This window comes from Dreissena polymorpha, chromosome 4, assembly GCF_020536995.1.
Source record: "Dreissena polymorpha isolate Duluth1 chromosome 4, UMN_Dpol_1.0, whole genome shotgun sequence".
Taxonomy (NCBI): Eukaryota; Metazoa; Mollusca; class Bivalvia; order Myida; family Dreissenidae; genus Dreissena; species Dreissena polymorpha.
The window spans coordinates 39,957,786-39,984,889 of record NC_068358.1 but is presented as its reverse complement, the minus strand read 5'-3'; the positions used below and the strand labels follow the sequence as shown (position 1 = coordinate 39,984,889).

General features: G+C 37.8%; 1 protein-coding gene across 5 annotated transcripts in view; it reads left to right on the top strand.

Annotated features, from left to right (window-relative positions):
• Positions 1 to 27,104, top strand: part of LOC127877715 (A disintegrin and metalloproteinase with thrombospondin motifs 7-like) — a 150,748-nt gene that overhangs the window by 107,643 nt on the left and 16,001 nt on the right. For all 5 annotated transcript variants that reach the window (XM_052423852.1, XM_052423848.1, XM_052423851.1 and 2 more), the window contains exons 7-17: positions 7,742 to 7,891; positions 12,809 to 12,955; positions 13,532 to 13,679; positions 14,416 to 14,508; positions 16,045 to 16,190; positions 17,667 to 17,730; positions 17,858 to 17,960; positions 21,241 to 21,368; positions 21,675 to 21,795; positions 22,431 to 22,529; positions 24,637 to 24,779. In XM_052423852.1, coding sequence (XP_052279812.1) covers positions 7,742 to 7,891; positions 12,809 to 12,955; positions 13,532 to 13,679; positions 14,416 to 14,508; positions 16,045 to 16,190; positions 17,667 to 17,730; positions 17,858 to 17,960; positions 21,241 to 21,368; positions 21,675 to 21,795; positions 22,431 to 22,529; positions 24,637 to 24,779 — 1,342 coding nt within the window. The remainder of the gene's footprint in view (positions 1 to 7,741; positions 7,892 to 12,808; positions 12,956 to 13,531; positions 13,680 to 14,415; positions 14,509 to 16,044; positions 16,191 to 17,666; positions 17,731 to 17,857; positions 17,961 to 21,240; positions 21,369 to 21,674; positions 21,796 to 22,430; positions 22,530 to 24,636; positions 24,780 to 27,104) is intronic.

The window sequence follows — 27,104 nt, the reverse complement described above, 5'->3', positions numbered from 1 at the left end:
CAGTAGTTCTCCTATTTCTGGAAACGTATCAGCGGTTTATGACTCATTAAACTGAGGTTTTATCATTTCTAGAAAACATTTTAAATAGATAAGCTATCTGAATTGGGTTTTGTTTCGTTTAGTTTATGTTGATCAACTGCTTTTTATGTTCCTATACATTTTCAGAATGTCCGACGAATGATTACTTCTGTGTGTTGTATGGTTTTCTTGGGGCTTTCATTTCGGTTCTAGTATTTATATGTGGTAGTAAATATTTTAATTTTGTTGCTTTTTGTCTATATAATTTCATGTATAACTATGTATGTATTTGAATCGTTCAATTTATAATACTTAACATGTGCTCTCGCTTAACAGAAGTTATATGTGTCTGATCGGCTCAAGTAGATTGTATGATCCATAATGTAACTTTAGTTCTTATGTAAAACGATGCGTGCATGCATACAAAAGAAAAGAGAACAATGCGTGGCAGCTGTTGATGAAATGCCTTACAAAATTAAACCAAAACGAGATTAAAAGGAAGTGTTAAACTAACACTTCACACATTCATCTCCAGGATCTATAGTCGGGAGCTATTGAGTTAATTCGCGTTTTGATAAATCAAAAGATTTCACAATCAACAGATCGTCTTTGTGGTGGATGTTTGTATGAAATCGAATTCTAAACTTCTTACGATTGAATTACTAGAAGATGTGCAAGGTATCAGGGTGTAAAGCAACAATAACACACAATGCACTAAATACAGATGTCAGGTTAGATAATTTTTAAACATCGGCGTGTACTGTTAAAGAGTTCAGAAAAAGTTAATTTAAGAAGTTCATTTTTAAAACTAGAACATTCTTAATTTTTACTTTTTCCGGCAGAAAAGTGGCCATTTTTGCTAGACCCGGCATTGAGCTGTATAGAAAATTTTAAAGTGGTTAATGTTTGGATAGATGTTTCTAATATCCACATGATTCCGGGCGGGCATAATTGAGAGTTATGAGTTATTAAAGATGACGTGTAAGATCGCTGCCAGTTTAAGTCTTATTTTGTTTAAGGTATAGAAATGCATTATTGTGTGTATTAAAATATCATTTTGATATTGCTATACATATTATATAAAATTAAAGGAGTGCAAAGTCATAGTGAACAAAAAGATGAAGATGGCATCCGAAATAGCTGCCAGAATCAAGATGGCTGCCCGAAAAAAGCTGCTTAAGCCAAAGTTATATTCAAGTTTTACATAAGAATAATGAATATGTACAAACAATACAATTTAGTAGCAATTGTTCAATAAGTCTATAATCAAATAAATGGCAATATTACATGTTCAGAGTATCGTACAAAATGAACATATCGACATAATCCAGACGGTTGAAGAACAATAAAAATATCTTTGTGTCCAGCACCTTAGACAAATGTTTGTTGTTGTTTTTTTTAATACACTGCGGTTATTTAAAAAAACAAATACTGTATAAATGGAAATACCAAAATACGTAGTATTCAACCTTTGTGGATAAAAAGGTCGCATCCTTCAGACATCATGTTATAAAAGAGTATGTGAATCTGTTACGCTCATGCTGTGAGATGCCTAGCAAAGAATGGTGTTCTTCTGTAACGATAAGTTCAGTTCACATGTTTTGTTTTTCATACCAACAATTACATAGCACAATAAACTGCAAGTCTCAACATATCCTATCCTTTCGACATAGTAAGTCTAACGGCATGTTTTTTTGCTGTTCATTTTTATATTGAATTATGTAAACTTGAACTTTTCGACAAGCACATTTTTTGTATAAGGCTTTCCATAGCATGCTAAGACAGACCTGGTCGATTCCTTCACAACTGTCCTATCGCTTAACAGTCTTAATGAGCTGAATGCGTTCAGCATCGTAATAACTTAAACCTAACTGATACAAAAATGTCCAGCCTCCGTTTCGCAATTTGATATAGCATGAGCGAAGAGCAAGTCGGTCGCGATATTTCTATGCTTTTTTGGCAGGTTTGCGAATGTCTATTATCGCTCACTCCTTCACTGGTGATGATCAATAACGAAAGTTTTATAAACGGGACAGGAGATCCATTTATTTCTAAACAGATGAATTGGTTATGAATGTGTGGCTCATATTAACTTCTACTTTGTACTGTTACTTTAACATTGATTTGTTTTGTCCTATTCTATGTTTCCCTCTTTCAGTAAACATGGCAGTAGATACTCGAGCCATTTCACGGCTTAGTATATGGTAAATGTCAACTACCCTAGTACTAGCTTGTAAGCACATCATTTTTGAATTAATCAGATTGATGCCATACAATTTGGTTTCTGCAACTCAACTATGCTCTCCCTAAAAACAACGTGGGGTTCATCCTTTTAAGATTTTGACCCATAAAAATTGTCCGGACACGAGGTTACAAATAATGTTATTTGGTTTTTACACATATCTATTGCTTGATCAAAATCAGCAGAGTTTGATGCCATTGATCCAGTCACAATGTTAACTAGATTGGATGGATGCCTTCTTGGATCCAACGGACCAATATATTCTGTCAGCGTTCTCCGAATAATTGCTTCATCCTTAGTATATTCACTAATCATTTCCCACTTTTCTTCTTTGTGTTATTCATCAAACTGGCATTGATGATTTCTTTCAGGTCTTCTTCTATCCTTCTGCAAATATTTAAACTCAAACTATTAAAGTAGCATTACTACTCAAAATCAACGAAAATTTCGTATAATATTTCGTAAAATTAACTTAACCAATTACAAATCAGTGTTCCTTATGACAATTGCCGAAATTTCAACGCCAGATGTGGTCTGGTAAAATAGATGTTTGTAGATACAAAATGCTCGTTGTTTTTCCATTTTAATTCCCCGCAACGATATCTATTCATACGACACAAGAACACTAACATGGTGTTCGTGTGTCGTATGAATAGATATATTCGCGGGAAATTAAATCGGAATTAATTGTGTCACAAATAAATAAAAACGAGCATTTTGTATCTACAAAAATCTATGTAATCATACCGCATCTAGCGTTGAAAGTGTGGCTATTGCTATAAAGAACACTGATTGTTTAGATGTTAACTTTATTTAACGAAATACTTTACGAAATTTTCGTTGATTTTGAGCGTTATAGAGACTTTAACCATTAGAATTTCTGGTTTGCCTGTTGCACCTATATCCTCTTCTTGCAATGGCCATTTTTATATTATTAAAAGTTGTTTCTCTCAACACGTTGTTTCATATGGCATGCCATACCCTCGGAACATGTTTCTTGGCAGGCTTACCCTTTAAGAAAGTGTCATGTACATTTTCAGGAATTTTCTTCATGAGCTTAACTGATGTTTAGTGCATCGCCCAATTACCTCTTTCTGCTCGCACATACATCATTATCAGAAATACTGCGTTAATAAAAAAATCCACCTACATTTTAGACGTATTACTGGCAGATGATATGTTGTAAATATATATTACTTGAGAATCAAATGTTTTCTTATACACATACAAGCACTTCACTTAAATTCACTTAAACATGCAACTTGACGTCCTTGTGCCCATGGGCACTAACTTTGCAATACATAAACACAAAGACACATTCATTCATTCAACATCAAACAAAGACACACACACGCACGCACACACGCATATGGATGCGCGCCCGACTCATCGCTTGAATGAATCATACTGTTTTCCATACAGCAGGATTACACTATAATTTTAAAATTGACCCACATATCCAGATTTTTAGCTATAAAATTCTAGACTATTGAGAATTGATGTGGTATGGGAATATAAAATACTAAACTATGTTGTTTTTCTTCCCATGCAGTGAACATTTACGTATGGAGCTGAAAAACACTCATCCTTTTTTAGCTCACCTGTCACGTAGTGACATGGTGAGCTTATGTGACCGTGTGATGTCCGGCGTCCGTATGTGCGTGCGTGCGAGCGTGCGAGCGTGTGTGCGTGTGTGCGTGTGTGCGTCCGTCAACAATTTGCTTGTGTAGACAGTGGAGGTCACAGTTTTCATCCAATCTTTATGAAATATTGTCAGAATGTTTATCTTGATGAAATCTGGGTTGGGATTGTATTAGGGTCATCTGGGGTCAAAAACTAGGTCACTAGGTCAAAAACTAAGTCAAATAATTGAAAAACCTTGTGTAGACTATAGAGGTCGCAGTTTTCATCCAATCTTTATCAAATTTGGTCAGAATGTTTATCTTGATGAAATCTGGGTTGGGATTGTATTTGGGTCATCTCGGGTCAAAAACTAGGTCACTAGGTCAAAAACTAGGTCAAATAATAGAAAAACCTTGTGTAGACAATAGAGGTCGCAGTTTTCATCCAATCTTTATGAAATTTGGTCAGACTGTTTATCTTGATGAAATCTGGGTTGGGATTGTATTTGGGTCATCTGAGGTCAAAAGCTTGGTCAGTAGGTCAAATAATAGAAAAACCGTCAACAATTTGTTTGTGTAGACAGTAGAGGTCACAGTTTTCATCCAATCTTTATGAAATTTGGTCAGAATATTTATCTTGATAAAAACTGGGTTGGGATTGTATTTGGGTCATCTGGGGTCAAAAACTAGGTCACTAGGTCAAAAACTAGGTCACTAGGTCAAATAATAGAAAAACCTTGTATAGACAATAGAGGTCGCAGTTTTCATCCAATCTTTATGAAATTTGGTCAGAATGTTTATCTTGATCAAATCTTGGTTGGGATTGTATTTGGGTCATCTTGGGTCAAAAACTAGGTCACTAAGTCAAATAATAGAAAAACCTTGTGTAGACAATAGAGGTCACAGTTTTCATCCAATCTTCATGAAATTTGGTCAGAATGTTTGTCTTGAAGAAATCTGGGTTCGGATTGTATTTGGGTCATCTGGGGTCAAAAACTAGGTCACTAGGTCAAATAATAGAAAAACCTTGTGTAGGTAATAGAGGTCACAGTTTTCATCCAATCTTTATAAAATTTTATCAGAATGTTTATCTTGGTGAAATCTGGGTTGGGATTGTATTTGGGACACCTGGGGTCAAAAACTAGGTCAATGGGTCATATATTAGAAATACCTTGTGTAGACAATAGAGGTCACAGTTTTCATCCAATCTTTATGAAATTTGGTCAGAATGTTTATCTGGATGAAAGCTGGGTTGGGATTGTATTTGGTTAGTCAGGTGAGCAATTCAGGGCATCATGGCCCTCTTGTTTCAAATTTTCATCGGTAAGAAACAACAATAAAAGTAACTTATCTTAACAAACTTTGCACTCATCAATGGGAAGAAGCTTTTGTAAACATTTGGAACATTATAAAAAAACTGTAATGAATTTGATTGTGTAGTCAGTGCTTACCCGATGTGAATCAAATTGTTATTTAAATTATTTGTTTTTAACGAATATGTGTACATGATGTTCGCAGCCAGTGTAAAATCTTTTATGCAGTTCATTTGTATGTTAAATATGGCTTCCTAGTTTCATTTTTTAATATCTTCATGTACAGCTAAAATACCGGAAATACATTTGTGTCTATGTTAAATGTACTTTACAAATTGCCTTTCCAAAATACAATTATTCTCGTTTTTTATGAAATTCAGATCCAATGGTATAAAATGGAATTTTAACTGCTATTATTTGCATGAGCGACCATATTGGAATTATCTATGGTATAATCTGGAATATTATTTCGATTAATTCACTTTATGAACATTAACCACCATAACATCATTATATTTTTGGTTGAAAGATGCTTGACAATGAATAAAAGCATGATAATATCACAACATTGGTGACAATGTATGATGCCCGGCGTCATTCAGGTTATTGATTCGTAATATGTTTCCAATCAAAGATCCAATGAACACCCCCTGTTTGTGTCTATGTAATATTATACCGGACTATTTGTTGCGTATCGTATATACACATGCGTACACATTTAATAGTACGTACGGTGCATTACAGTCCATATCTGCTTATATAATTTGTGTATACCATCTCTGTGTGTTTTAAAAAAATAAATAAATAAAGGAACTATCTGTATTAGTCATTTAGACTTACGTAAATGAACGACACACGTATTTGCTGATGTTATACTATTTTCTTTTCAACATGGCGTAATATAATATTCCGATAGTGGTTTTTACTGTACGGCATTTACGTGTATGGGTACTTTCCATATAATATATTTCCAAACAAGCTCATTTAATTTTTATTAACCATTGTGTCGAAATACTGTGTACGTTGAAAACCATACTTTAGGCTATAGGCATACATAAATCGCCGACTGACAAGAAATACAGACTAAACCGATTGAAAAGTGACCCAACGCTTTGCATTGACCGTTCCAAGGTGGTTGTCGTTGTTATAAACATTTTATGTTTATAGTTGTTCTTTCGTTATTAAAGTAGTGGAAGAAAAGGACATTCTTCTCCTGATACCGTTTCTGGAGTTTATTGTTCGCTATCAAAAATGCTGCGCCATGGAATATTCTGTGTTCAAAGTAGGTTCAAATGATTGCAGAGACCAATAAACATAAATAAACGATAGCTTGTATTTGTATCACAAACAAAAATGTGATATATGTGTTTGCACAAATGAGGTGGTGGGGATTTCCCAACCGTAAACACACCTTTTACGCTAAAATGCACAAACAAGATTTTCAAGCAGTTTTTCACTTAGTCGTTTGATACCACAGGCGGCTATGATATTAATTAGTGGAATTATCATTTTGATTGATAAATAATCATACTATAACGAAAAATCAACTTTTCTGAAAAAAATATTTCACTATCAAATATATATATAAATAGGTATCTAACTCAAAATCACCCGAAAACGGGGTGCATCGATTTGAACAGCCATAGCTTCATCAATTGTGCAGCGATTTTCACGATCTCGGTCTTATTCAACGCAGAAATGATTTTTGTCTGGAAATGTACATGTCTTGCAATATTTTTACAAATGCTGGGTCATCTTTTAAGAAATAACACGATACACAACTCGTATGACCTACTTAACATCGATCAGACAGGTTAAATGAATGAAATCTTCACGGAGTAAAGGGCATTTTCCCTGCAAAGTTCACGGACCTCGATACCATAATTCAATAAAACGTATGAAAAAACATTCTTACCGTGCTTGCCGTTGCATTATGCATCAAAACTAACTGTCCAGTGCCATTTGAAACCTTTGTTTGCATACATTTCAACTAATCGACATTTTAAACACACGAGTGATTTCATTGGTCCATTGTGAAGGTGTGTCTTTACAACTGAAGATTTCATTCATTAATTCTGTCTGATCGGTGTCAAGTAGGTTACGCAAGTTGTGTATCGTGCTATTTCTTAAAATTTGACCCAGCATTTGTAGAAATATAACACGATATATACATTTCTAGAAAGGAAATTCATTTCTGCGTTGAATGAGACCAAGATCGTGAAAATCGCTGCACAATTGATGAAGTTATGGCTGTTCAAAGCAATGCACCCCGTTTTCGGGTGATTTTGAGTTGGATACCTTGTTATATATATATTTGATAGTGAAATTGTTTTTTTCAGAAATGTTGATTGTTCGTTATAATATGATTATTTATCATTCAAAATGATTATTTCACTAATTAATATCATAGCCACACGCTAACCACCTGTGTTTGATACCTGTAGAAGAAATAACGAGACATTTTTTATTCTGCCCAGTTTATGTTTATAATAGATTTGTGTTTAGTTTACATTTGGTTGAAGCGCATTTATCTTCCTTTTTTACAGAAAGAATATCTGCTCGCGCCTGAATGAGCCGTGTGGTACGCTGGGTTTGGCCCAAGTGTGGGGGATGTGTCAGCCCCATCGCAGCTGTAGTATCAGCGAGGATACCGGTCTCGCCCTCGCATACACCGTCACGCACGAGCTGGGACACAAGTAAGGCTCTCATAAAGATCAAGAAAAGGTGCAACTTATGTCAATAAAGGGATCTAATAGATCAAATAAGAATGTGATGGTTCAAACAAAAATATTTTCAAGGTCAGATAAAAGTGTCATAAGTCAAATAAGCCGATATGTGTCAAGTCAGCAACTGATCTTTAAAGTATAATGGTCTATTGGGTTGAATTGACAGCATGTCTCCGAAAAAGGTATTTTATTGTTAACTTAATAGTTTTTTATTGTTTGAAAGATAATATAAATAACGCGTTAACTAATTGTCATAGTTTAAAAATGGACATGCGGTATAAAAAAAATCGGTTAATTACGAGATACATATACTCATTTTTCTCATATTAAGGCTTTAGAAACTTGTAAACATGATTAATATTGTAGAAATTCATTATAATTATAGCCCAGAGCTACGAACAAGTTCATACACTTAAAAACAATAAGAAGCTCGATATTTTTTTGTGTTGCACATATAATATATTAATGTTTGTAGATTGCTAGATTCATCTTTTGTTGTTGGGAAAATGAAAGCCTATTTTAATGGCCCTTTAACAGCATGACTATATCTGTGGTTTAATACAATTTATGGTTTATAAAGTCCGTAGGCATAAACACGCTGGTAATGCGGATACTTCAATAACCGATGACACTTCGATAACAGAAAACAACAAAAGCCACGCGTGAGAGGCAAGTTCCTCAGGCTTTTTAAGTTATATCCTACAGATTAGTGTTTTAGACAAGACACATGATCGAGTTGACAAATGATGTATCCTTTTCTATTGGGAAGAAAAATCACGGACTAATAGCAGATTTTTGCCCCCCCCCCCCCCTAAAAAGTCGGTCGGAAAACAGCATGAACTGAATGAACAGTGAACATTTGAAAGAAATAAAACTACATGTACTTAGAAATATTGCAAGACATTGTTTGATAGTCCAGCATGTAGAGTAATCACTGTGCTTCAAATACTGAAATTTTGATAGTATTCCATGATATATAAACGAAGATATAGCATGGTCTAAAAGGTGGTATTCATGAAGACTTTTTGATTCCCGATAAAGGACACTTCGGATAACAGAGACTTTGAACAAATTGGGCACTCTGATAACAGAAATGTATTTATTTATATTATGGCTATTATTTTCAAACATTTTGAAGTATGAATCAATGTGCATAGTCAAGCGCGACACATTAGGAATCTGTGCATAACTTAATTACAAACACACGTGAAATATTAACATTGGCGTTGTTCGTTTTCACAAATATCATTACTATTAATTTATACAATTAATATTATAATTGCAATTTTTTAATAAGATTAAAATGCTTATTTCTGAAGAAATATATTTCAAGTGACGACCGGAAATAATTGTCGACATTATAAACTTGTTTTTAGTGTTAACATGCGATTCAGAGAGATGAAAATACAACGGATCATGTGGGTCAACACGATCGGGTTTAATTTTCTTTATGGCAGGAATCTAAATAACGGGAGCGAATTGGTCTTTAAAAGGCAAATACACATGTGTTCTTCATAAAAATGTCGTTGGTGCTCATTAGAATCGCATCATCAAGACGATACTAATGCGTAGCCATTAAATGAATAGGGGAATGGAAAACTCCCTTTATCTCGAACTCTGCTTATAGGGAACACTTACTTTTACGCAATGATAATACTACATTATTGGTTGAGTTAAAAGATTTTTGGACCTGCATCGCCGCTGATATTTATCTCTAAGTAGCAGTTTAAGTAGAGTGATGTTTCATGACATGCTATCTTATATATAAGAAAGTGGCATTAGGACCTTCATTAGTACATAATTACACATGATTTAGAGCAACCGTTTCGCTACAAAGAAGGTTAGTTAAAAAGGTTTAAGTTTAAAACAGTTTTAAAATGTACTATGCGAAGATCCGGCGGTTGGGTGACTCGAAAACTGGAAAATAGATGGTCATATAGACTGTACTCATCAGACATATCGAATGAGTTTCACTTTTATTATTCACCTTTATACATAATCATTATCATTTTTGTCAAAGGGTAACGAGTTTTTTCAGTAATTCGTTTTTAATTTACATCAGTACATACATTTTTATGTATTGCCTGCTTACAATAACAGTATTTCACAGCGAATTCTGCATTTCCGATACACTAAAAGAGTGTGTTATATCTGGTAAAAAGTGTCGAGTAGTCGTGGATAGAAGTGCCATTGTCATTGAGATGCTCGGTTAAAAAAGTGTCTATGAAAATTTGGCATCCGACTCTTTAAACATTCGAATTCCCTCAAATACGTTAGTAAAATAAAATGTACCATAGTGTAATATTAATGGACATATTGGTCTTTTATTTGAAATAGTAAGCACGTTCTTGATTTATTTTCAAGTATTTTTATTTTGTTGAAATATGTACTGATCATCCAATTCATGGTGATTATCGATGGAATTTTATCTTTAATATATATATATATATATATATATATATATATATATATATATATATATATATATATATATATATATATATATATATATATATATATATATAATCCACCGTTTTTCCGCGAATTTCTTTCTTCGCAATACGAAGTGCTATGCCATAAATCGACCAAACAATATTTCGTGTCGGAAAACACGAACAGAACATAAAAGCAAAATAGCTGAAGAACTCTCGCGCATGGCTTTTGTTGTTCCCTGTTATGGAAGTGCCATCTGTTATCAAAGTATCCGCATACCCGGCATGATATATCGCACGATGAAACGATCGACTTTGCCCATGTATGTCTAACTGATTATCAATAGTATAATGTAGCGGTCAGTTTTGGTTTTTGTATGTTTTTGCGTAGATAGGAGTTTACATATTGATGTTTTTGCGTAGATAGCAGTTAACATATTGATGTTTTTGCGTAGATAGGAGTTTACATATTGATGTTTTTGCGTAGCTATGATTGAGAATCAATGAATGATATAACAGTAAAAAAACTTAAATTAAGTAAGTCAATATGATCGCATCAGCAAATACATTAAAATCTATACATATCTTATTTCTATTTATTTATTCATTATGTCAAAGACAGGTGTGTCGATGTTAACGTTCAAAATTGTATAATCCAAATAATAATATATGGGTAGTTGTATATAACAGTATTTGTGGTATTTATACAATCGAGGAAGTTCATAATAAAACATTTTTAAGTCCCTGTGCAACATATTTTTGTTAAGGTCCACAATTCGTATGTCCCTGAGCAAAATATATGGGTTATGTTTAAAATACCATAGAAAACCATTTGGAAAATTATGATATATTAAGAGGGCTGAGTTCTGTATACGGCAGTTCGGCTATAGTCAGAGACAGAGAGAAACCAGATCCATTTGCTTGGCCAGGCCTGAAGTGTGAGGCCGCCCGCCCTATGTTTAATTATCGGACTAGAATATTTTATGAACTTGAAAGTCACCGTGTGTACAATGGATCCTGTTGATTAAATATTTTGCTGACAATTTAAATAGCAGTATTATATCAATGAACAGGTCTTCGAGTAGTGTATGCTTTATTAATCCACCGAATTACGCATCCCATCTCAAAATTCTGGTCACTAAACAAATTTGCCCATAAAAGACACATTTCAACAAATATGTGATTAATAAATTGAAAAAAAATCTTTATTCATATTCATATATTTTACTTTACTTACTATTGAGTTGCAAATGATTTTAAAAATCACATTTATATGACTAAAGTGATTATTTATGTTAAGATGGAAACAAGATAATAAAGGACTTTTATTAACGAAAAGTTAGTGCAAACATGCGTTTTCTTTGCAAATCTTTATACGATTAGCCTTTTCCATACTTTTCCAAATGTTTACTGATAAGTCAATTAATAAGAAAATGACTTTTAATAAAATATGTAACCTTGGTAGTTTGTTCACGAGTGCAGTTGAAGCTCATGAAATAAAATATATATATATAAATAACCACAGTCAAAGAATATAAATTCTTAACATCATAATACGCACCGAAACATTAATGTTTTTTAGAATATAGTTTATAAGTAATAAAACACTAATTTGGAATAAAGTGTTCCAAGAGAAGTAAACATGATTAATAAGAATCCAATAAAGAACACGTTTTATATATCATAACTGTTGAAAAAATAGTGTTTTCTGTACACTCAACCGCAAAACGTACGCTTTACGTAATTTACAACGGATTTCGTCATTATTTGGCGTTGACAGAAATCAGCAACCATGTTGTGGTGACCAACAAAACAGTTTGTTTCTACGAGATCTATGCATAAGATTTGATTAAGAATTATTTCGTAGATTTTAAATGACGAGATAATAAATGTTTGAAATCGTTAGCAACAAGTTACTGGTCAGGAGAACTGTCTGCTTTATACTAAGGCTTCGTATTAATTGTAATTTTATTTTTGAAACTAAAATGATTCGCGCTCTGAGAAAACCGAGCTTAATCCAGTAAAGTATTGGCCGAGAATAGCCTTTGCAGTACGCACAGGTTAATAAAGGATGACAATTTCCGCTTTAATGAAATTTTAAGGTAAACGTTCCAATCTAGGCTGATACTCGTCCCAGATTAACCACAACGCACATGCATTAAGCCCGACTTTTCTCAGTGACCAACTTGGTGCATTTCCTCGACCACATTTATATTTCCAATACTATATTCGTTAGGAATTTAAGACGATTGTTTTGAAAATTCACAATTTATCAGCTTGCTAAGAATTTCAATGAAAGTATAGATTACTTTGAAAGAGTGTGCCATCGCAATTCTCTTTTGGATTATTGAAAAATATTTACCATGAATGCCTTTGCTCTTTTTCTTTGAAAAAAAAGAGGAACGGTTTTGTGGGCCAATGAATAGCTTACAAACGTTAATCCTACTCGCCGCAGTTTCGGGATGCCGCATGACGGCGAGTCTAACGGGTGTCTGGACCCCCCGGGGATGCAGCTGTTTATCATGTCCCCCAGTCTCGTGGTGGACAGCCGAGCAAAGTTCTGGTCTAACTGCAGCGAGGAGGCCATCACCAGTTTCTTCGAGTGAGTCCACTGCGTCTACTGTACTGTAGAAATTAAAACTCCAGGAACTTCTGTTTCCTTTAGAGTGGCTCTAAAACGATATTGTTGTCCGTGAAACTCATGTGATTAATTTTTAAAGCCCCAATATAGCTTTTAATATCAATTTATAACGATAACTCTATCAATATTTCTCATTTTATCCCGTTATTGTCGGTTGTAAAAATGCGTTAATTTCTTCAAATGATGATGCAGATAATGGCGATGTTGTTGATGTTGGAGTTGATTCGTTGGTTATGATGGCGATGACGCTGCTGATGGAGTTTTGACAAAAAAATGATGATGAGTGGTATTATGCTAATTGTTGTTCGTAAATATGGTGACGATGTTGATATGGTTAATTTTATTAATGTTAATGTTTGTGGTGTCGTTGGTGAAGTAAAGTTATTGGTGGTGAAAAAGTAATGTTGTTGTTTTGGTCAATGACGAAGATGGCGAGTATGTCTTTGACAATATCGAATTCGATAAAGAACGTAATGATGCTCAAATTATTATCGCTATTGCTGCTATTTTTATGGCGATAGTGTGTTTCTCCCACAGCCGCGACTGGGGTTACTGCCTTGACGACGAGCCGACGACTCTGCACTACGACCTTCCGATACTGCCGCCGGGAACCATGTACGACGCCGAGCACCAATGTCGTCTGCAGTACGGTACAGACAATGCCACCGTTTGTACCAACGAGCAGGTGGGATGTTCGTGTTCATCTCGAATTATTTGAGTTTAAACCTGTTATAGGCTTATTGAGATGGTCTCGAGTACATTTCCTGGGAACACCAGTACGTTGTGTCTTTTCCCTCGCCTCGTGACCTCCCTCCCACATCACCAAAGCCACAGCGACATATGATTGATGTACAATGTGCCTGCAATAAAATGCGTCAATATTGAGAGATTTCGGACATACAAGACACAATTAAAACGCATAGATTACCGTTCATCGGCGTGTGTTTTATATTTACTCGCTATTCTAATGGAATGGGGCTTGTTGTCAAGTTTCACGACAGTATAATGACACCATCATAAGGTTGTTTTAGGGGGATTCATATTCGATTCCAGCATAAAACTGGTTTATCCATATGTTACACAGCTTATATGCTTGAATATGACTCCGAATCGTCTATATGTCGGGTTTTAAATAGTTTTCGATTTAATCGTACAAAAATACAGAATTATAGATTTTAAACATAAACATTTTACTGGAAGAAATGATAGTTATCGGAATGTATCTTAAGAGCTAACAAGACGGTTTTACGCAAGCCTTCAGATTTAGTTATTTCCTTTGATTACTGACTTAAATACTATGATGTTAATAATAAGATTATTCTAATCTAAAATGATGCAAATATGTGCTGTATTCAATGCGTGTTTAATCATTTGTTTATTTATTTGTGTACATCGTGATAACAAGATGGTACCTTACTCAGGACGTATGTACGAGCCTCTGGTGCCGCACAGACAATCGCTGCTCCACCCACCTCGAGGCGGCGGCAGAAGGCACAATCTGCGGAACCAACAAGGTCAATTATAACAAGAACTATCTTTTAAAAAAAGATGTTTTGCGTATGCTTAATTATAGTGCGCACGAGCTGGTAAATTTGGGTCAAAAATACGTATTTGAAATAGTATACCTAATAAACTTAATAAGAATAGCATACATTACACATGAGATTCATTAGTAATCACGCTTATTTCTTCTAACCATTATATACCGGAACGTGTTTGAAATAATATGCTAAATACACATGTAAATGTGTTTTAAATATTAACATTATATTATGTATAGCGATATATACGTATAGCATCTGCGGGTACGCACATATTCTGCGTGATTGCAATTATATCACGATATTATATTGACTTTATTGATAAAGTTGAGTAATGCAACATAGTCTGGAGGGAAAAATCTTCAATATTATGTTGGCTTCTGTGGTCAATAAAGGTAAAACAATGGCGACCCAAATAACACATTTACGAATCAGAGGTATACCTTTGTCTCTCCCTATGCACGCATCATGACTGTGAGCAGAGGTATACCTTTGTTTCTCCCTATGCACGCATCGCGACTGTGAGCAGAGGTATAGCTTTTTCTCTCCCTATGCACGCATCGCGACCATGGGCAGAGGTAAACCTTTGTTTCTCCCTACGCACGCATCGCGACTGTGAGCAGAGGTATACCTTTGTCTCTCCCTATGCACGCATCGCGACTATGAGCAGAGGTATACCTTTGTCTCTCCCTATGCACGCATCGCGACTGTGAGCAGAGGTATAGCTTTGTCTCTCCCTGTGAATGCATCGCGACTGTAAGCAGAGGTATACCTTTGTCTCTCACTCTGCACTCACCGCGACTTTGAGCAACAAACACGTTCGTGGTATACAGATTTCGTTGTCTCTCTCTATGCACGCATCGCGACTTTGAGGAACAAACACGTGCGTGGTATAGAGATTTCTTTGTCACTCCCTATGCGAGCATCGCGACTGTGAGCAGAGATATACTTTTGTCTCTCACTATGCACGCATCGAGACTTTGAGCAACAAACGCTTGCGTGGTATAGAGATTTCTTTGTATCTCCCTATGCACGCATCGCGACTTTGAGCAACAAACACGTTCGTGGTAAAGGGATTTTGTTGTCTCTCACTATGCACGCATCGCGACTTGGAGCAATAGACATGTGCGTGGTATAGAGATTTGCAAATAGTGTGTGCTATTATTTTCCAAATGCCTGCTTATTCACAGTTAATGAGGGCTTAACATATTGGAAAGAAAATCAACCTATTAGAGAGAAAATGAATTGTATTGTTTAAATATAAGACATACCTTAAATTGGCTAATTATTGATTAAATATTTTTGCTTATAATATGCATGAACATATCATTAAAAAAGAATATACAGTTTTATACAACGGAACATTTGAACCTCCTTTTTAACTATTAAATATCATCAACAACAATAACAACAACAATACTACTACTAATAAAAGTAGTAGCAGTAAAATTAATAATAATAATAATAATAATATGAATAATAAAAATAATGATAATACTTGCATTTCAGTGGTGTTATCAAGGGGCCTGTGTTGAGATAGGGGACCGCCCGGGGGCCATAGACGGGGAGTGGGGCCAGTGGACGCATTGGAGCCAGTGCTCGCGCTCGTGTGGGGCCGGCGTGGAACACTCCCAGAGGCACTGCGATAACCCCGCGTAAGTCAGTGCTCAGGATTTATGCGCATTGAGAACAGTATAGTCACAAAAGCATGACGATTTTCTATTGACAAAATAGAAAATATTCCAACTTTATGTTTGTCCAAGCAATAGACGGTATTGTATATTGATCGACATTCGCATGAACATTTCATTACCTTGAATGAGGAATGAAGTAACTGATTTAACGCATAGGATTGTATCATTCCTTGTTTTCTTTACTTTAATCTTTATGATTGACTTTTCAACAAATCAGTGATTAGTTAAATTTAGATTGAATTCTACTTTGTTTGCGTTCATACGAATTTGAACTGTGTTCTAAAACCGGCAATTCAAATTTATGGACAAATAACTGGATATAATATCGCAAGAACGCAACCAACATTATTTTAAATCTTTTTATCCTATATGTTTTTTTTCATAATGTTCGTTGAAATTACTTTTCTTGATGTGCAATGTATGGTCTGTTAAAGGGAAAAAACGCGCTGAGTAGTTTTCCTAGATGAACAGTGAAATATAACATATCATTATTATAAATAGTAACAAAATGACGTCGCGATCGGGCCGTTATTCGTATCTGGCGGGCTATTAAAAATTATATTTGCCCGCTTAGCCGGGTCGATTTTTCCTATCTAAAAGAAATCGGATCGCGCGGCTTCAACTGATCAAAATAGCGTCCAAATTCAGTCTTGCCAAAGTGAATTAATAAAATTGAGCCATAAAAAAAAAACAAAAAAAAAAAACTAACGATATTTAAACGTAGCGCGAAATTATGATACTTAGACTATCGATAGCAACTGTTGTGATGACACTATTTGTTCTTCAACAGGAGTCAAAAACATAATTTAGTTAACGATACGCTTACCTCAATAACATCTTTTACCAAATACTTTTATTGAAACAATAATTATCAACGATATGCACTTCTATTTTCTGTTCTTCCGTTCTTTATCTAAATTTGTTTCAAACCACACTACTTTTTGGAAACTGTATCGAATGCTAACGTTACAACAAAAAAGCGATTGAGGAAATCGAATGACTGCTCGGAGCGATCATTTTATTCCTAACGATGTATGACAAACACACAATCCGAAATACGTTTTGGATTCTTTCGATGTTTTTTTTCAAAAACTATTTACTGTTAAATAAACCAGCAAGTCCGAAATGTTATCCCTAAAAGTGATTCACGTTTGCATCGTATAAATGGTCGCTCTATATCTCGACTTTACTCGCTGCGAAATTTCTAAGCGGGTCACAAAATTACAGCTCCCGCTAAGAAAATTCGCAGCGAGTTAATTTGAAATCACGAGCAAATATTAATACGAAACAATTAATACGAGTAACAAAGGCCTTTAAGGGCATAACACAGCGAAAAAGACCTGTCTCGGCACGGGAGTCGCCATCTTGTTTGTAACGTGATACCCCCTCTTAAAGCGATCAGTACGATAACGTTCTCATATTTATATTCTGTCTCAGACCATCACATGGAGGAAAATACTGTCTCGGTGAAAGAAAGAAATTCCGGATCTGCAATACAGAGGTAAGTGATAGTATAACCTGAACATGAAAAACAACATAAATACTTATTGCTAGATTTATCGTTTTGTTGTTTCTTAAATTATCATTGAATGAGCTGTTTTTGCCCCAGGTGTAATGTCATATTTCAGGAATGCCCCGATGAGATCACGTTTAACCAAGTGCAGTGTGAGGGATTTAACTATGTCCCGTACAGAGGGGGGCTGTATGAGTGGGAACACGTCCCATCGCCAGGTATGTCCGTACATAGGGGGGCTGTATGAGTGGGAACACGTCCCATCGCCAGGTATGTCCCGTACAGAGGGGGTCTGTATGAGTGGTAACACGTCCCATCGCAAGGTATGCCCCGTACAGAGGGGGGCTGTATGAGTGGGAACACGTCCCATCGCCAGGTATGTCCGTACAGAGGGGGGCTGTATGAGTGGGAACACGTCCCATCACCAGGTATGTCCCGTTCAGAGGGGGGGGGCTGTATGAGTGGGAACACGTCCCATCGCCAGGTATGTCCCGTACAGAGGGGGGCTGTATGAGTGGGAACACGTCCCATCGCCAGGTATGTCCAGTGCAGAGGGGGGCTGTATGAGTGGGAACACGTCCCATCGCCAAGTATGTCCCGTACAGAGGGGGGCTGTATGAGTGGGAACACGTCCCATCGCCAGGTATGTCCCGTACATAGGGGGGCTGTATGAGTGGGAACACGTCCCATCGCCAGGTATGCCCCGTGCAGAGGGGGGCTGTATGAGTGGGAACACGTCCCATCGCCAGGTATGTCCCATACAGAGGGGGCTGTATGAGTGGGAACACGTCCCATCGCCAGGTATGTCCGTACATAGGGGGCTGTATGAGTGGGAACACGTCCCATCGCCAGGTATGTCTCGTACAGAGGGGGGCTGTATGAGTGGTAACACGTCCCATCGCCAGGTATGTCCCGTACAGAGGGGGGCTGTATGAGTGGGAACACGTCCCATCGCCAGGTATGTCCCGTACAGAGGGGGCAGTATGAGTGGGAACATGTCCCATCGGCAGGTATGTCCCGTACAGAGGGGGGAGGGCTGTATGAGTGGGAAAACGTCCCATCGCCAGGTATGTCCCGTACAGAGGGGGGGGGGCTGTATGAGTGGGAACACGTCCCATCGCCAGGTATGTCCCGTGCAGAGGGGGGCAGTATGAGTGGGAACACGTCCCATCGCCAGGTATGTCCTTACAGAGGGGGGCTGTATGAGTGGGAACACGTCCCATCGCCAGGTATGTCCCGTAGAGAGGGGGGCTGTATGAGTGGGAACACGTCCCATCGCAAGGTATGTCCCGTACAGAGGGGGGCTGTGAGTGGGAACACGTCCCATCGCCAGGTATGTCCCGTACAGAGGGGGCTGTATGAGTGGGAACACGTCCCATCGCCAAGTATGTCCCGTACAGAGGGGGCTGTATGAGTGGGAACACGTCCCATCGCCAAGTATGTCCCGTACAGAGGGGGGGGGGGGCTGTATGAGTGGGAACACGTCCCATCGCCAGGTATGTCCCGTAAAATGGGGGAGCTGTTTGAGTGGGAACACGTCCCATCGCCAGGTATGTCCCGTACAGGGAGGGGGCTGTATGAGTGGGAACACGTCCCATCGCCAGGTATGTCCAGTGCAGAGGGGGCTGTATGAGTGGGAACACGTCCCATCGCCAGGTATGTCCCGTACAGAGGGGGGCTGTATGATTGGGAACACGTCCCATCGCCAGGTATGCCCCGTACAGAGGGGGGCTGTATGAGTGGGAACACGTCCCATCGCCAGGTATGTCCCGTACAGAGGGGGCTGTATGTGTGGGAACACGTCCCGTCGCCAGGTTTGGCCCGTACAGAGGGGGGCTGTATGAGTGGGAACACCTCCCATCGCCATGTATGTCCCGTACAGAGGGGGGCTGTATGAGTGGGAACACGTCCCATCGCCAGGTATGTCCCGTGCAGAGGGGGGCTGTATGAGTGGGAACACGTCCCATCGCCAGGTATGTCCCGTACAGAGGGGGTGCTGTATGAGTGGGAACATGTCCCATCGCCAGGTATGTCCCGTACATAGGGGGGCTGTATGAGTGGGAACACGTCCCATCGCCAGGTATGTCCCGTACAGAGGGGGGGGGGGCTGTATGAGTGGGAACACGTCCCATCGCCAGGTATGTCCCGTACAGAGGGGGGGAGGGCTGTATGAGTCGGAACACGTCCCATCGCCAGGTATGTCCCGTACAGAGGGGGGGGGGGGCTGTATGAGTGGGAACACGTGCCATCGCCAGGTATGTCCCGTGAAGAGGGGGGGGGGGCTGTATGAGTGGGAACACGTCCCATCGCCAGGTATAACCCGTGCAGAGGGGGGCTGTATGAGTGGGAACACGTCCCATCGCCAGTAATGTCCGTACAGAGGGGGGCTGTATGAGTGGGAACACGTCCCATCGCCAGGTATGTCCCGTACAGAGGGGGGGGGGCTGTATGAGTGGGAACACGTCCCATCGCCAGGTATGTCCCGCACTAAGGGGGGCTGTATGAGTGGGAACACGTCCCATCGCCAGGTATGTCCCGTACAGAGGGGGCTGTATGAGTGGGAACACGTCCCATCTTCAGGTATGTCCTGTACAGAGGGGGCTGTATGAGTTGGAACACGTCCCATCGTCAGGTATGTCCCGTACAGAGGGGGGGGGGGGGCTGTATGAGTGGGAACACGTCCCATCGCCAGGTATGTCCCGTGCAGAGGGGGTTGCTGTATGAGTGGGAACACGTCCCATCGCCAGGTATGTCCCGTACAGAGGGGGTTGCTGTATGAGTGGGAACACGTCCCATCGCCAGGTATGTGCCGTGCACAGGGGGCTGTATGAGTGAGAACACGTCCCATCGCCAGGTATGTCCCGTACAGAGGGGGGGGGGCTGTATTAGTGGGAACATGTCCCATCGCCAGGTATGTGTCCCGTACATAGGGGGGCTGTATGAGTGGGAACACGTCCCATCGCCAGGTATGTCCCGTACAGAGGGGGCTGTATAAGTGGGAACACGTCCCATCGCCAGGTATGTCCCGTACAGAGTGGAGCTGCATGAGTGGGAACACGTCCCATCGCCAGGTATGTCCCGTACAGAGGTGGGGGCTGTATGAGTGGGAACACGTCCCATCACCAGGTATGTCCCGTACAGAGGGGGGCTGTATGAGTGGGAACACGTCCCATCGCCAGGTATGTCCCGTGCAGACGGGGCTGTATGAGTGGGAACACGTCCCATCGCCATGTATGTGTCCCGTACAGAGGGTGGGCTGTATGAGTGGGAACACGTCCCATCGCCAGGTATGTGCCGTGCAGAGGGGGGCTGTATGAGTGGGAACACGTGCCATCGCCAGGTATGTTACACCCCAATACCTTGCAAACATGGATTTAATTTATAAGAAAAGTTCCCAACGAAATAAATGTTACTCTTTTATCCGAATTCCAATCTTTCCAAACAAATCATGTGGCAAAACTTGCCCCGTAATATTTAACTTTCAATGTTCTTTTTCAGAGACTCCATGCCAGCTGCACTGCAAGCCCAAGACCCACTTCTTTTCCGTGCTTCTCAAGGACATCGTGGAAGACGGCACCCCGTGCACGGCGGGTACGAGGAATATTTGCATTTCCGGTAGATGTCGGGTAGGTACCACACACCCCACTTAGTAAAAGAAAAGTCAAAATAGCGTTCTCTCTGTCAGGCATGAAGGCAGTGATCGAAATATAGCAATTCAATGATGTAATCAAACTAAGTACTTACGTTTTTTTGGTGCAATCATTTATTCTAAAATTTATATATTCAGTTAGAATATTCACCAGGTATTGAGCTAAGTAGGGACTGGTTTCGATAGTTTAGCTTCGCCACTTATTAATTTGTTATATTACACTTGGTATGTTTAAACATGCGATTTCCGCCGAACTGCCATCCAACAACACTTTGTGTTTCAGCATATCGGTTGCGACTACGTGATCGACTCGTCGGCCCGCGAGGACCGGTGCGGGGTGTGTCACGGGGACGGAACCACGTGCACAACAGTCAAGGAGCAGTACAATGAGTCGCAGGGGCTGGGTGAGTTGTAGGCCTTTGATGCAACATATGATTGTTGAATTATTGTCTGCTTTAAATTAAGTTTTGTGTAAACTGTGAACCTAGCGAATTTCGTAAATATGATTTTGTGGAGATTGTATCAAACATCTTAAATAAACTGCACATTCAATGTGCATGTATTTATTATTATAACTTTTATATATTCAAGTTTTTAAAAGCTCTTTCTTTATTTTATGTTAATGTAAACAACAAAACAAAATGTATTGTCTTGCCATCACGCGTAAAATGGTTACTAAGCGATTGCACACTGTAATTACTGTATTACCAAGTGACAAGACCATCTTTGTTTGTACGTTAAAATACTGATTGATTCTTGAATATTAAAATATAATAAAAATTTCGGGATTAATTACAACCTATGGCCTAACATGAACCATATTTATATCCTGAGGTGAACGAGTGCCATATGTGGTAAGATTTAGCTCAAATCGCAAGGTGGGAAACACATTAACTTTACAATTTAAATATGGTTTTACAAATAGGTCAATTGTCAAACATATTGTTCAGTTCATAAAGATTACATAATAATTGCACATAAGTTTAGATTTTATAAAAGCGTTTGTCATAAGTGTAACGCCTGTGGTTCGCACTTGCAGGTTATGTAGAAGCGGGCGTGATCCCGAAGGGAGCACGAAACATTCGTGTGGAAGAGGTGGCGGAGGCCATCAACTTCCTAGCGCTCCAGAATGATCAAGGTGTGTAATAGTTAACGTTTAATAGAAGTAAACGTAGTTTATATGTTGGGTGTAATTAATGGGAGACAAACGGTTTGGGTATTCGGTCTGTTAAATTTTATCAATTTAGCAAAACCGGAACTTCTTTGTTGGCCAGAAGTTCATGCAATTCCTTTGCCTTTACCTATAGGGTGGTGCACGTAATGCAATTTTTGTGAGGCTGGGCTGTTCGTTTACTGCAAGATACCATGAAAACCAAATAAGCGTCCAAAAAGGTTTTTTTTGTAACTTTTCCCCACACATTAGTTTAACTACTAGAATTATAAGTGTTTATGTGATAACTTGTATCAGCAAATATTTATCAAAATGAAGATACAATTTGAGACCTTTAAAACAATCTTATAATCAATATCTCTAAAAGTAAAGGTAGGTCAATGTCATTTCAATGTCAAATTATGAAAATTGTCTTCAAATATTATGCTTACCTCAAATATTGTTTTGTATTAAAACATAAAATAGAGCATGCATGTAATTGGGAAGCGGACAACGACCCAAACCATAAACCTCTAACCCCCCCCCCCCCCCCACCCCCACCCCCCCACCCCCATGCGCATTACAATACCAGGCCTCGCTCGTTGTCGTTGTCCGCTTCCCCATGTAATTGATATTTTTACAACTATCCACGTTCTTTAAATGGCATTTTAGTTTCCGTCTGTGGTTATGTTGACGCAATTATATTGCAGTTTAAGTAAGCAGACCATTGGTGGAAGAAAATATTGATTTGGACCGCAAGTCTTTAATTCAATAGTCATTTATATATAATAATTTTAAGTTCAAATGAATAACCTGGACTCATAACAACGCTTACAAATATCATTGCACAACAACAAACTACACAGAAACGATGACATAAATGAAAGATTGTTAGCAAGTTATATTAGGAATCTTATAGTGATAATAAAATATTTATTGTGTGATGGGATATATCATACTGTTTTATGTTGAATCGAAAATAATATTGTTTCTTGAATTTGAAAATTGTTTTCTATGCATTAAAACCTGTCTATTCTGGCTTGTGCCTACGTTTCATGTAATTTTTAAGCATTTTTAGAGTATGACATAAACATATGTATTGAATTGGAGATATTTGACTCTCATGGTTTATTTGTTACTAATTAGATTAATTGAACTCCCAAATGTTCAATCAATGAAGATCATTTATCTTTTCTGCCATTGTTAACAATGATCTGGGAAATTATAATTATGGTTATGGAAAAATAAGATTACAATAAATTTTAGAGAATTTTGAGGATGCTCCTAATCCAAAATTGACATAGGTGCACCAATCTGTTCATCTTTTTGTAAATAAAACATGTCAGGTATTTTATCCATTTAAACACAATTTTCAGTATTTGACTTTGAAATGACATTTGATACACTTGATTTTTTGTTCAGTATTTAAAACGAAAATAATCATTCAAACATAATTACTTTATAGTTACGTATCTGGTTATTCTTTGAATCAATGAAACTAATTATATTGTAAGAGCAGGGACTTGCATAATAAATTGCGTTTTTTATCTAAATTAAACTACTTTAGACATTTCTTCCACGTGATAACTGAAAATAAAAAGTTCAGAAAGGCCATTAATTCGGTGCACGCTCTGTGTTACGTGTAAACATTAAAAAAATGAGGCAAATAGCGTTTTTAATGTTATTTTATCATTTGACCTTGAGATGAAATTGACTCTGACTTGTGTAGACCTTGATTATGCCCTTCTTGAAAGAGCTTTTATAATCAAATCAATATTTGCTTTAACAATTAGTCTAATTACAAATTAAAACAGTTAAACAAAGACACGTTGATACGCCTTCTTGGTTTCCTATCAAGTTAACATGTAAATCAAATCGCACGTAAAAGTAGTTGTTGTTGTTTTTCTATCTGACTGAATATTTATAAGTTCCATTATATTTTAACGTATTGCATAAAATGACTAAATGTTGAGATTAAATGAATGGCAATCCAATGTTATTTTCGCGCTGGTGTTACACTTCCTTTATTTAACTGAGAATATATTCGAACTTACTTAGTACACTCCGCTAATACAACTCAACTCCACTCCCACAGGCGAGTACTACCTGAACGGACACTGGTTCATCCAGTGGAGCGGCGACTACACGGCGGCAGGAACAATCATCCGCTACAGCCGCGTCGGCAACAAGGAAACGGTTAACGCCGCCGGACCGACCAAGGAGCCGCTACACGTCATGGTGAGTCGCGCAACACTGAATCAATCGTTGGGCAGAAATAAATGGCTCAGACGATCGGTTGTTTTTCCTAGTTGTTTAGTTTAATGGTTTGAAATAATGCTACAGTTTTCCTTATGTACCAATAAACTATGAACAACATTTGCAACAGCAATCCACGAACCATGAACGAACAAGTGCAATTACCGCTTGATTCACCACTGCCCTGTCCATGCCCGATGCTACTTAAGTATACTTTATTATCGCTTAGTAAACACCATTTAATAAAAGCAATAAGAGCGTTCTTCCAATCATCACTAGCATACCAGTTCAATTATATGTAGCATTTAAAACTATTACACATTTATAGAAACTGATCATTAAAGTTTGTAGTAAAAATCGCAAGACATATTTTGCCGTCATAAATATTCATAATTGAAAAAGTTAAAAAAAGTTAGTGATCGAAGATCACTCTAAGGTGGGAATTGATATGACAAACAAGTCGACCACTTTTCGTTATGGAGAAGTTTATGGTGTCTTCCTCTGTATCGATATCGAACGATGTCGTATGCCTGTGTTGTTTTAACTCGGGTCATTTACCGGGAATGTATTGAAATTAAGCGCTTACATATGTCACTTTAAGTGGTTCCCAGGGTCAAATTATATCAACGGTTTTCTTTTCATTCGTGGCATTCAATCACAAACTTAAAAACATGCCAAAATGTGTGAACCCTATACTATTTTACTAAGTGATCAATAGAACCATTATTTCATTATGTTAAACAAAAAGAAATATTAAAGGAAAAATGTTTTATTTTAATATGCATATAAATTCCATTTCATTATTGTTTCATAATGATAAGTATGATAGGTTCTTGTTGAGTTTTGAATTCTTTTTTGAGTCGTGGTTATAGAGATCGCGTAATATCATATGATAGAACGTTCCCACATGATGCAGTCGTTACGGAAAAAAGTTTTGACACATTCATTATCGTTGTGCTGATTATAAATGCTTTATGAAAATTACCCACGACTCAACAAGCATATAGCATAATACGCTGTTTGTTGAGAAAATTCGGGACAATCTGAAATAATGTTTCCATATTCGCTTAAACTCAACAGAAAACAACAAAATAGTGTGTTTTGATGATTTTCGATATTATAGTGTTTGATATATGTTAAATAATAGTTATATTACCATTCAAACCAGCTTTTCGCATCGATGGCAATCTTCACATTTTGACTCGGGAAGACATAATGGACTATCGATTAACGTTGATAACGCAGTATTGCTTTATAATAATAATAATAATAATAATAATAATAATAATAATAATAATAATAATAGTAATAATATAAATAATAATAATAATAAAATCTTCAAGATGTGAAAACAAAAACTACCAAAATAGTACAGTGTCATGATAAGACGGAAATCGTTTCATTATCCAACGACAAATGTGTGCCATTCTCGTTCTTGAAAGACTGCATAGGCTACCGAAATTTGCCAGTTTTCTATAAAGTACAGTCTGACTTCAATATTCTATCGAAAATTATTGTGCTTAAATGTTCCATTTTTTAAAAGAATATAGATTTTTATAGACCCGCGTCATGCGAAATGGGTCTAATGCAATATGCGGCCAGCGTAGCTGTAGCCCAGCATGCGCACCTCGCAGTCTGGTAGGGAGACCACGAAACCTGGCGTGATTTATAGCGGACAGCACAGCTCCTGACCAGACTGCGCAAATGCGCAGACTAGGCTTGAGCTACGCTAGCACAATCGCAATAAGACCCATGTTCGCATGCCGCGGCTCTGAAAGAGAGACTTGAAAGTGTAAATGAAAGAAAACGGCGTTATAATCAAAAGTTAAAATTCCATATATTTCGATAGTGAACAGATAAACTCAAAATACGCCATGCGATGACATAGATGTGATCTCTCGTAGTATATTTTTATTTACGAACATTTGCGGTTGTTTTCACTAAATGACACACATTTCACGCGGGGAATATGCGACTTACTAGTAAAAAACAAAACAAGCTCGAAATCAAGGGAGTTGTAAATTATCTTAATAATTTTGTGAATACGCATTAGTATCGTCGTGATGATGCGATTCTAATGGGCATCCACGACATAGGATGTTATGGCATCCACGACATAGGATGTTATGAAGAACAAATGTGTATTTGCCTCTTAAAGACCCATTCGCTCCCGTTATTTATACCATGCTATAAGTAAAATTAAACACGATCGTGTTTATCCACATGATCCGTTGTATTTTCATCTCTTGGCATCTCAAGTTACCACTACAAAACAAGTTCATTATGTATACAATTATTTCCGGTCGT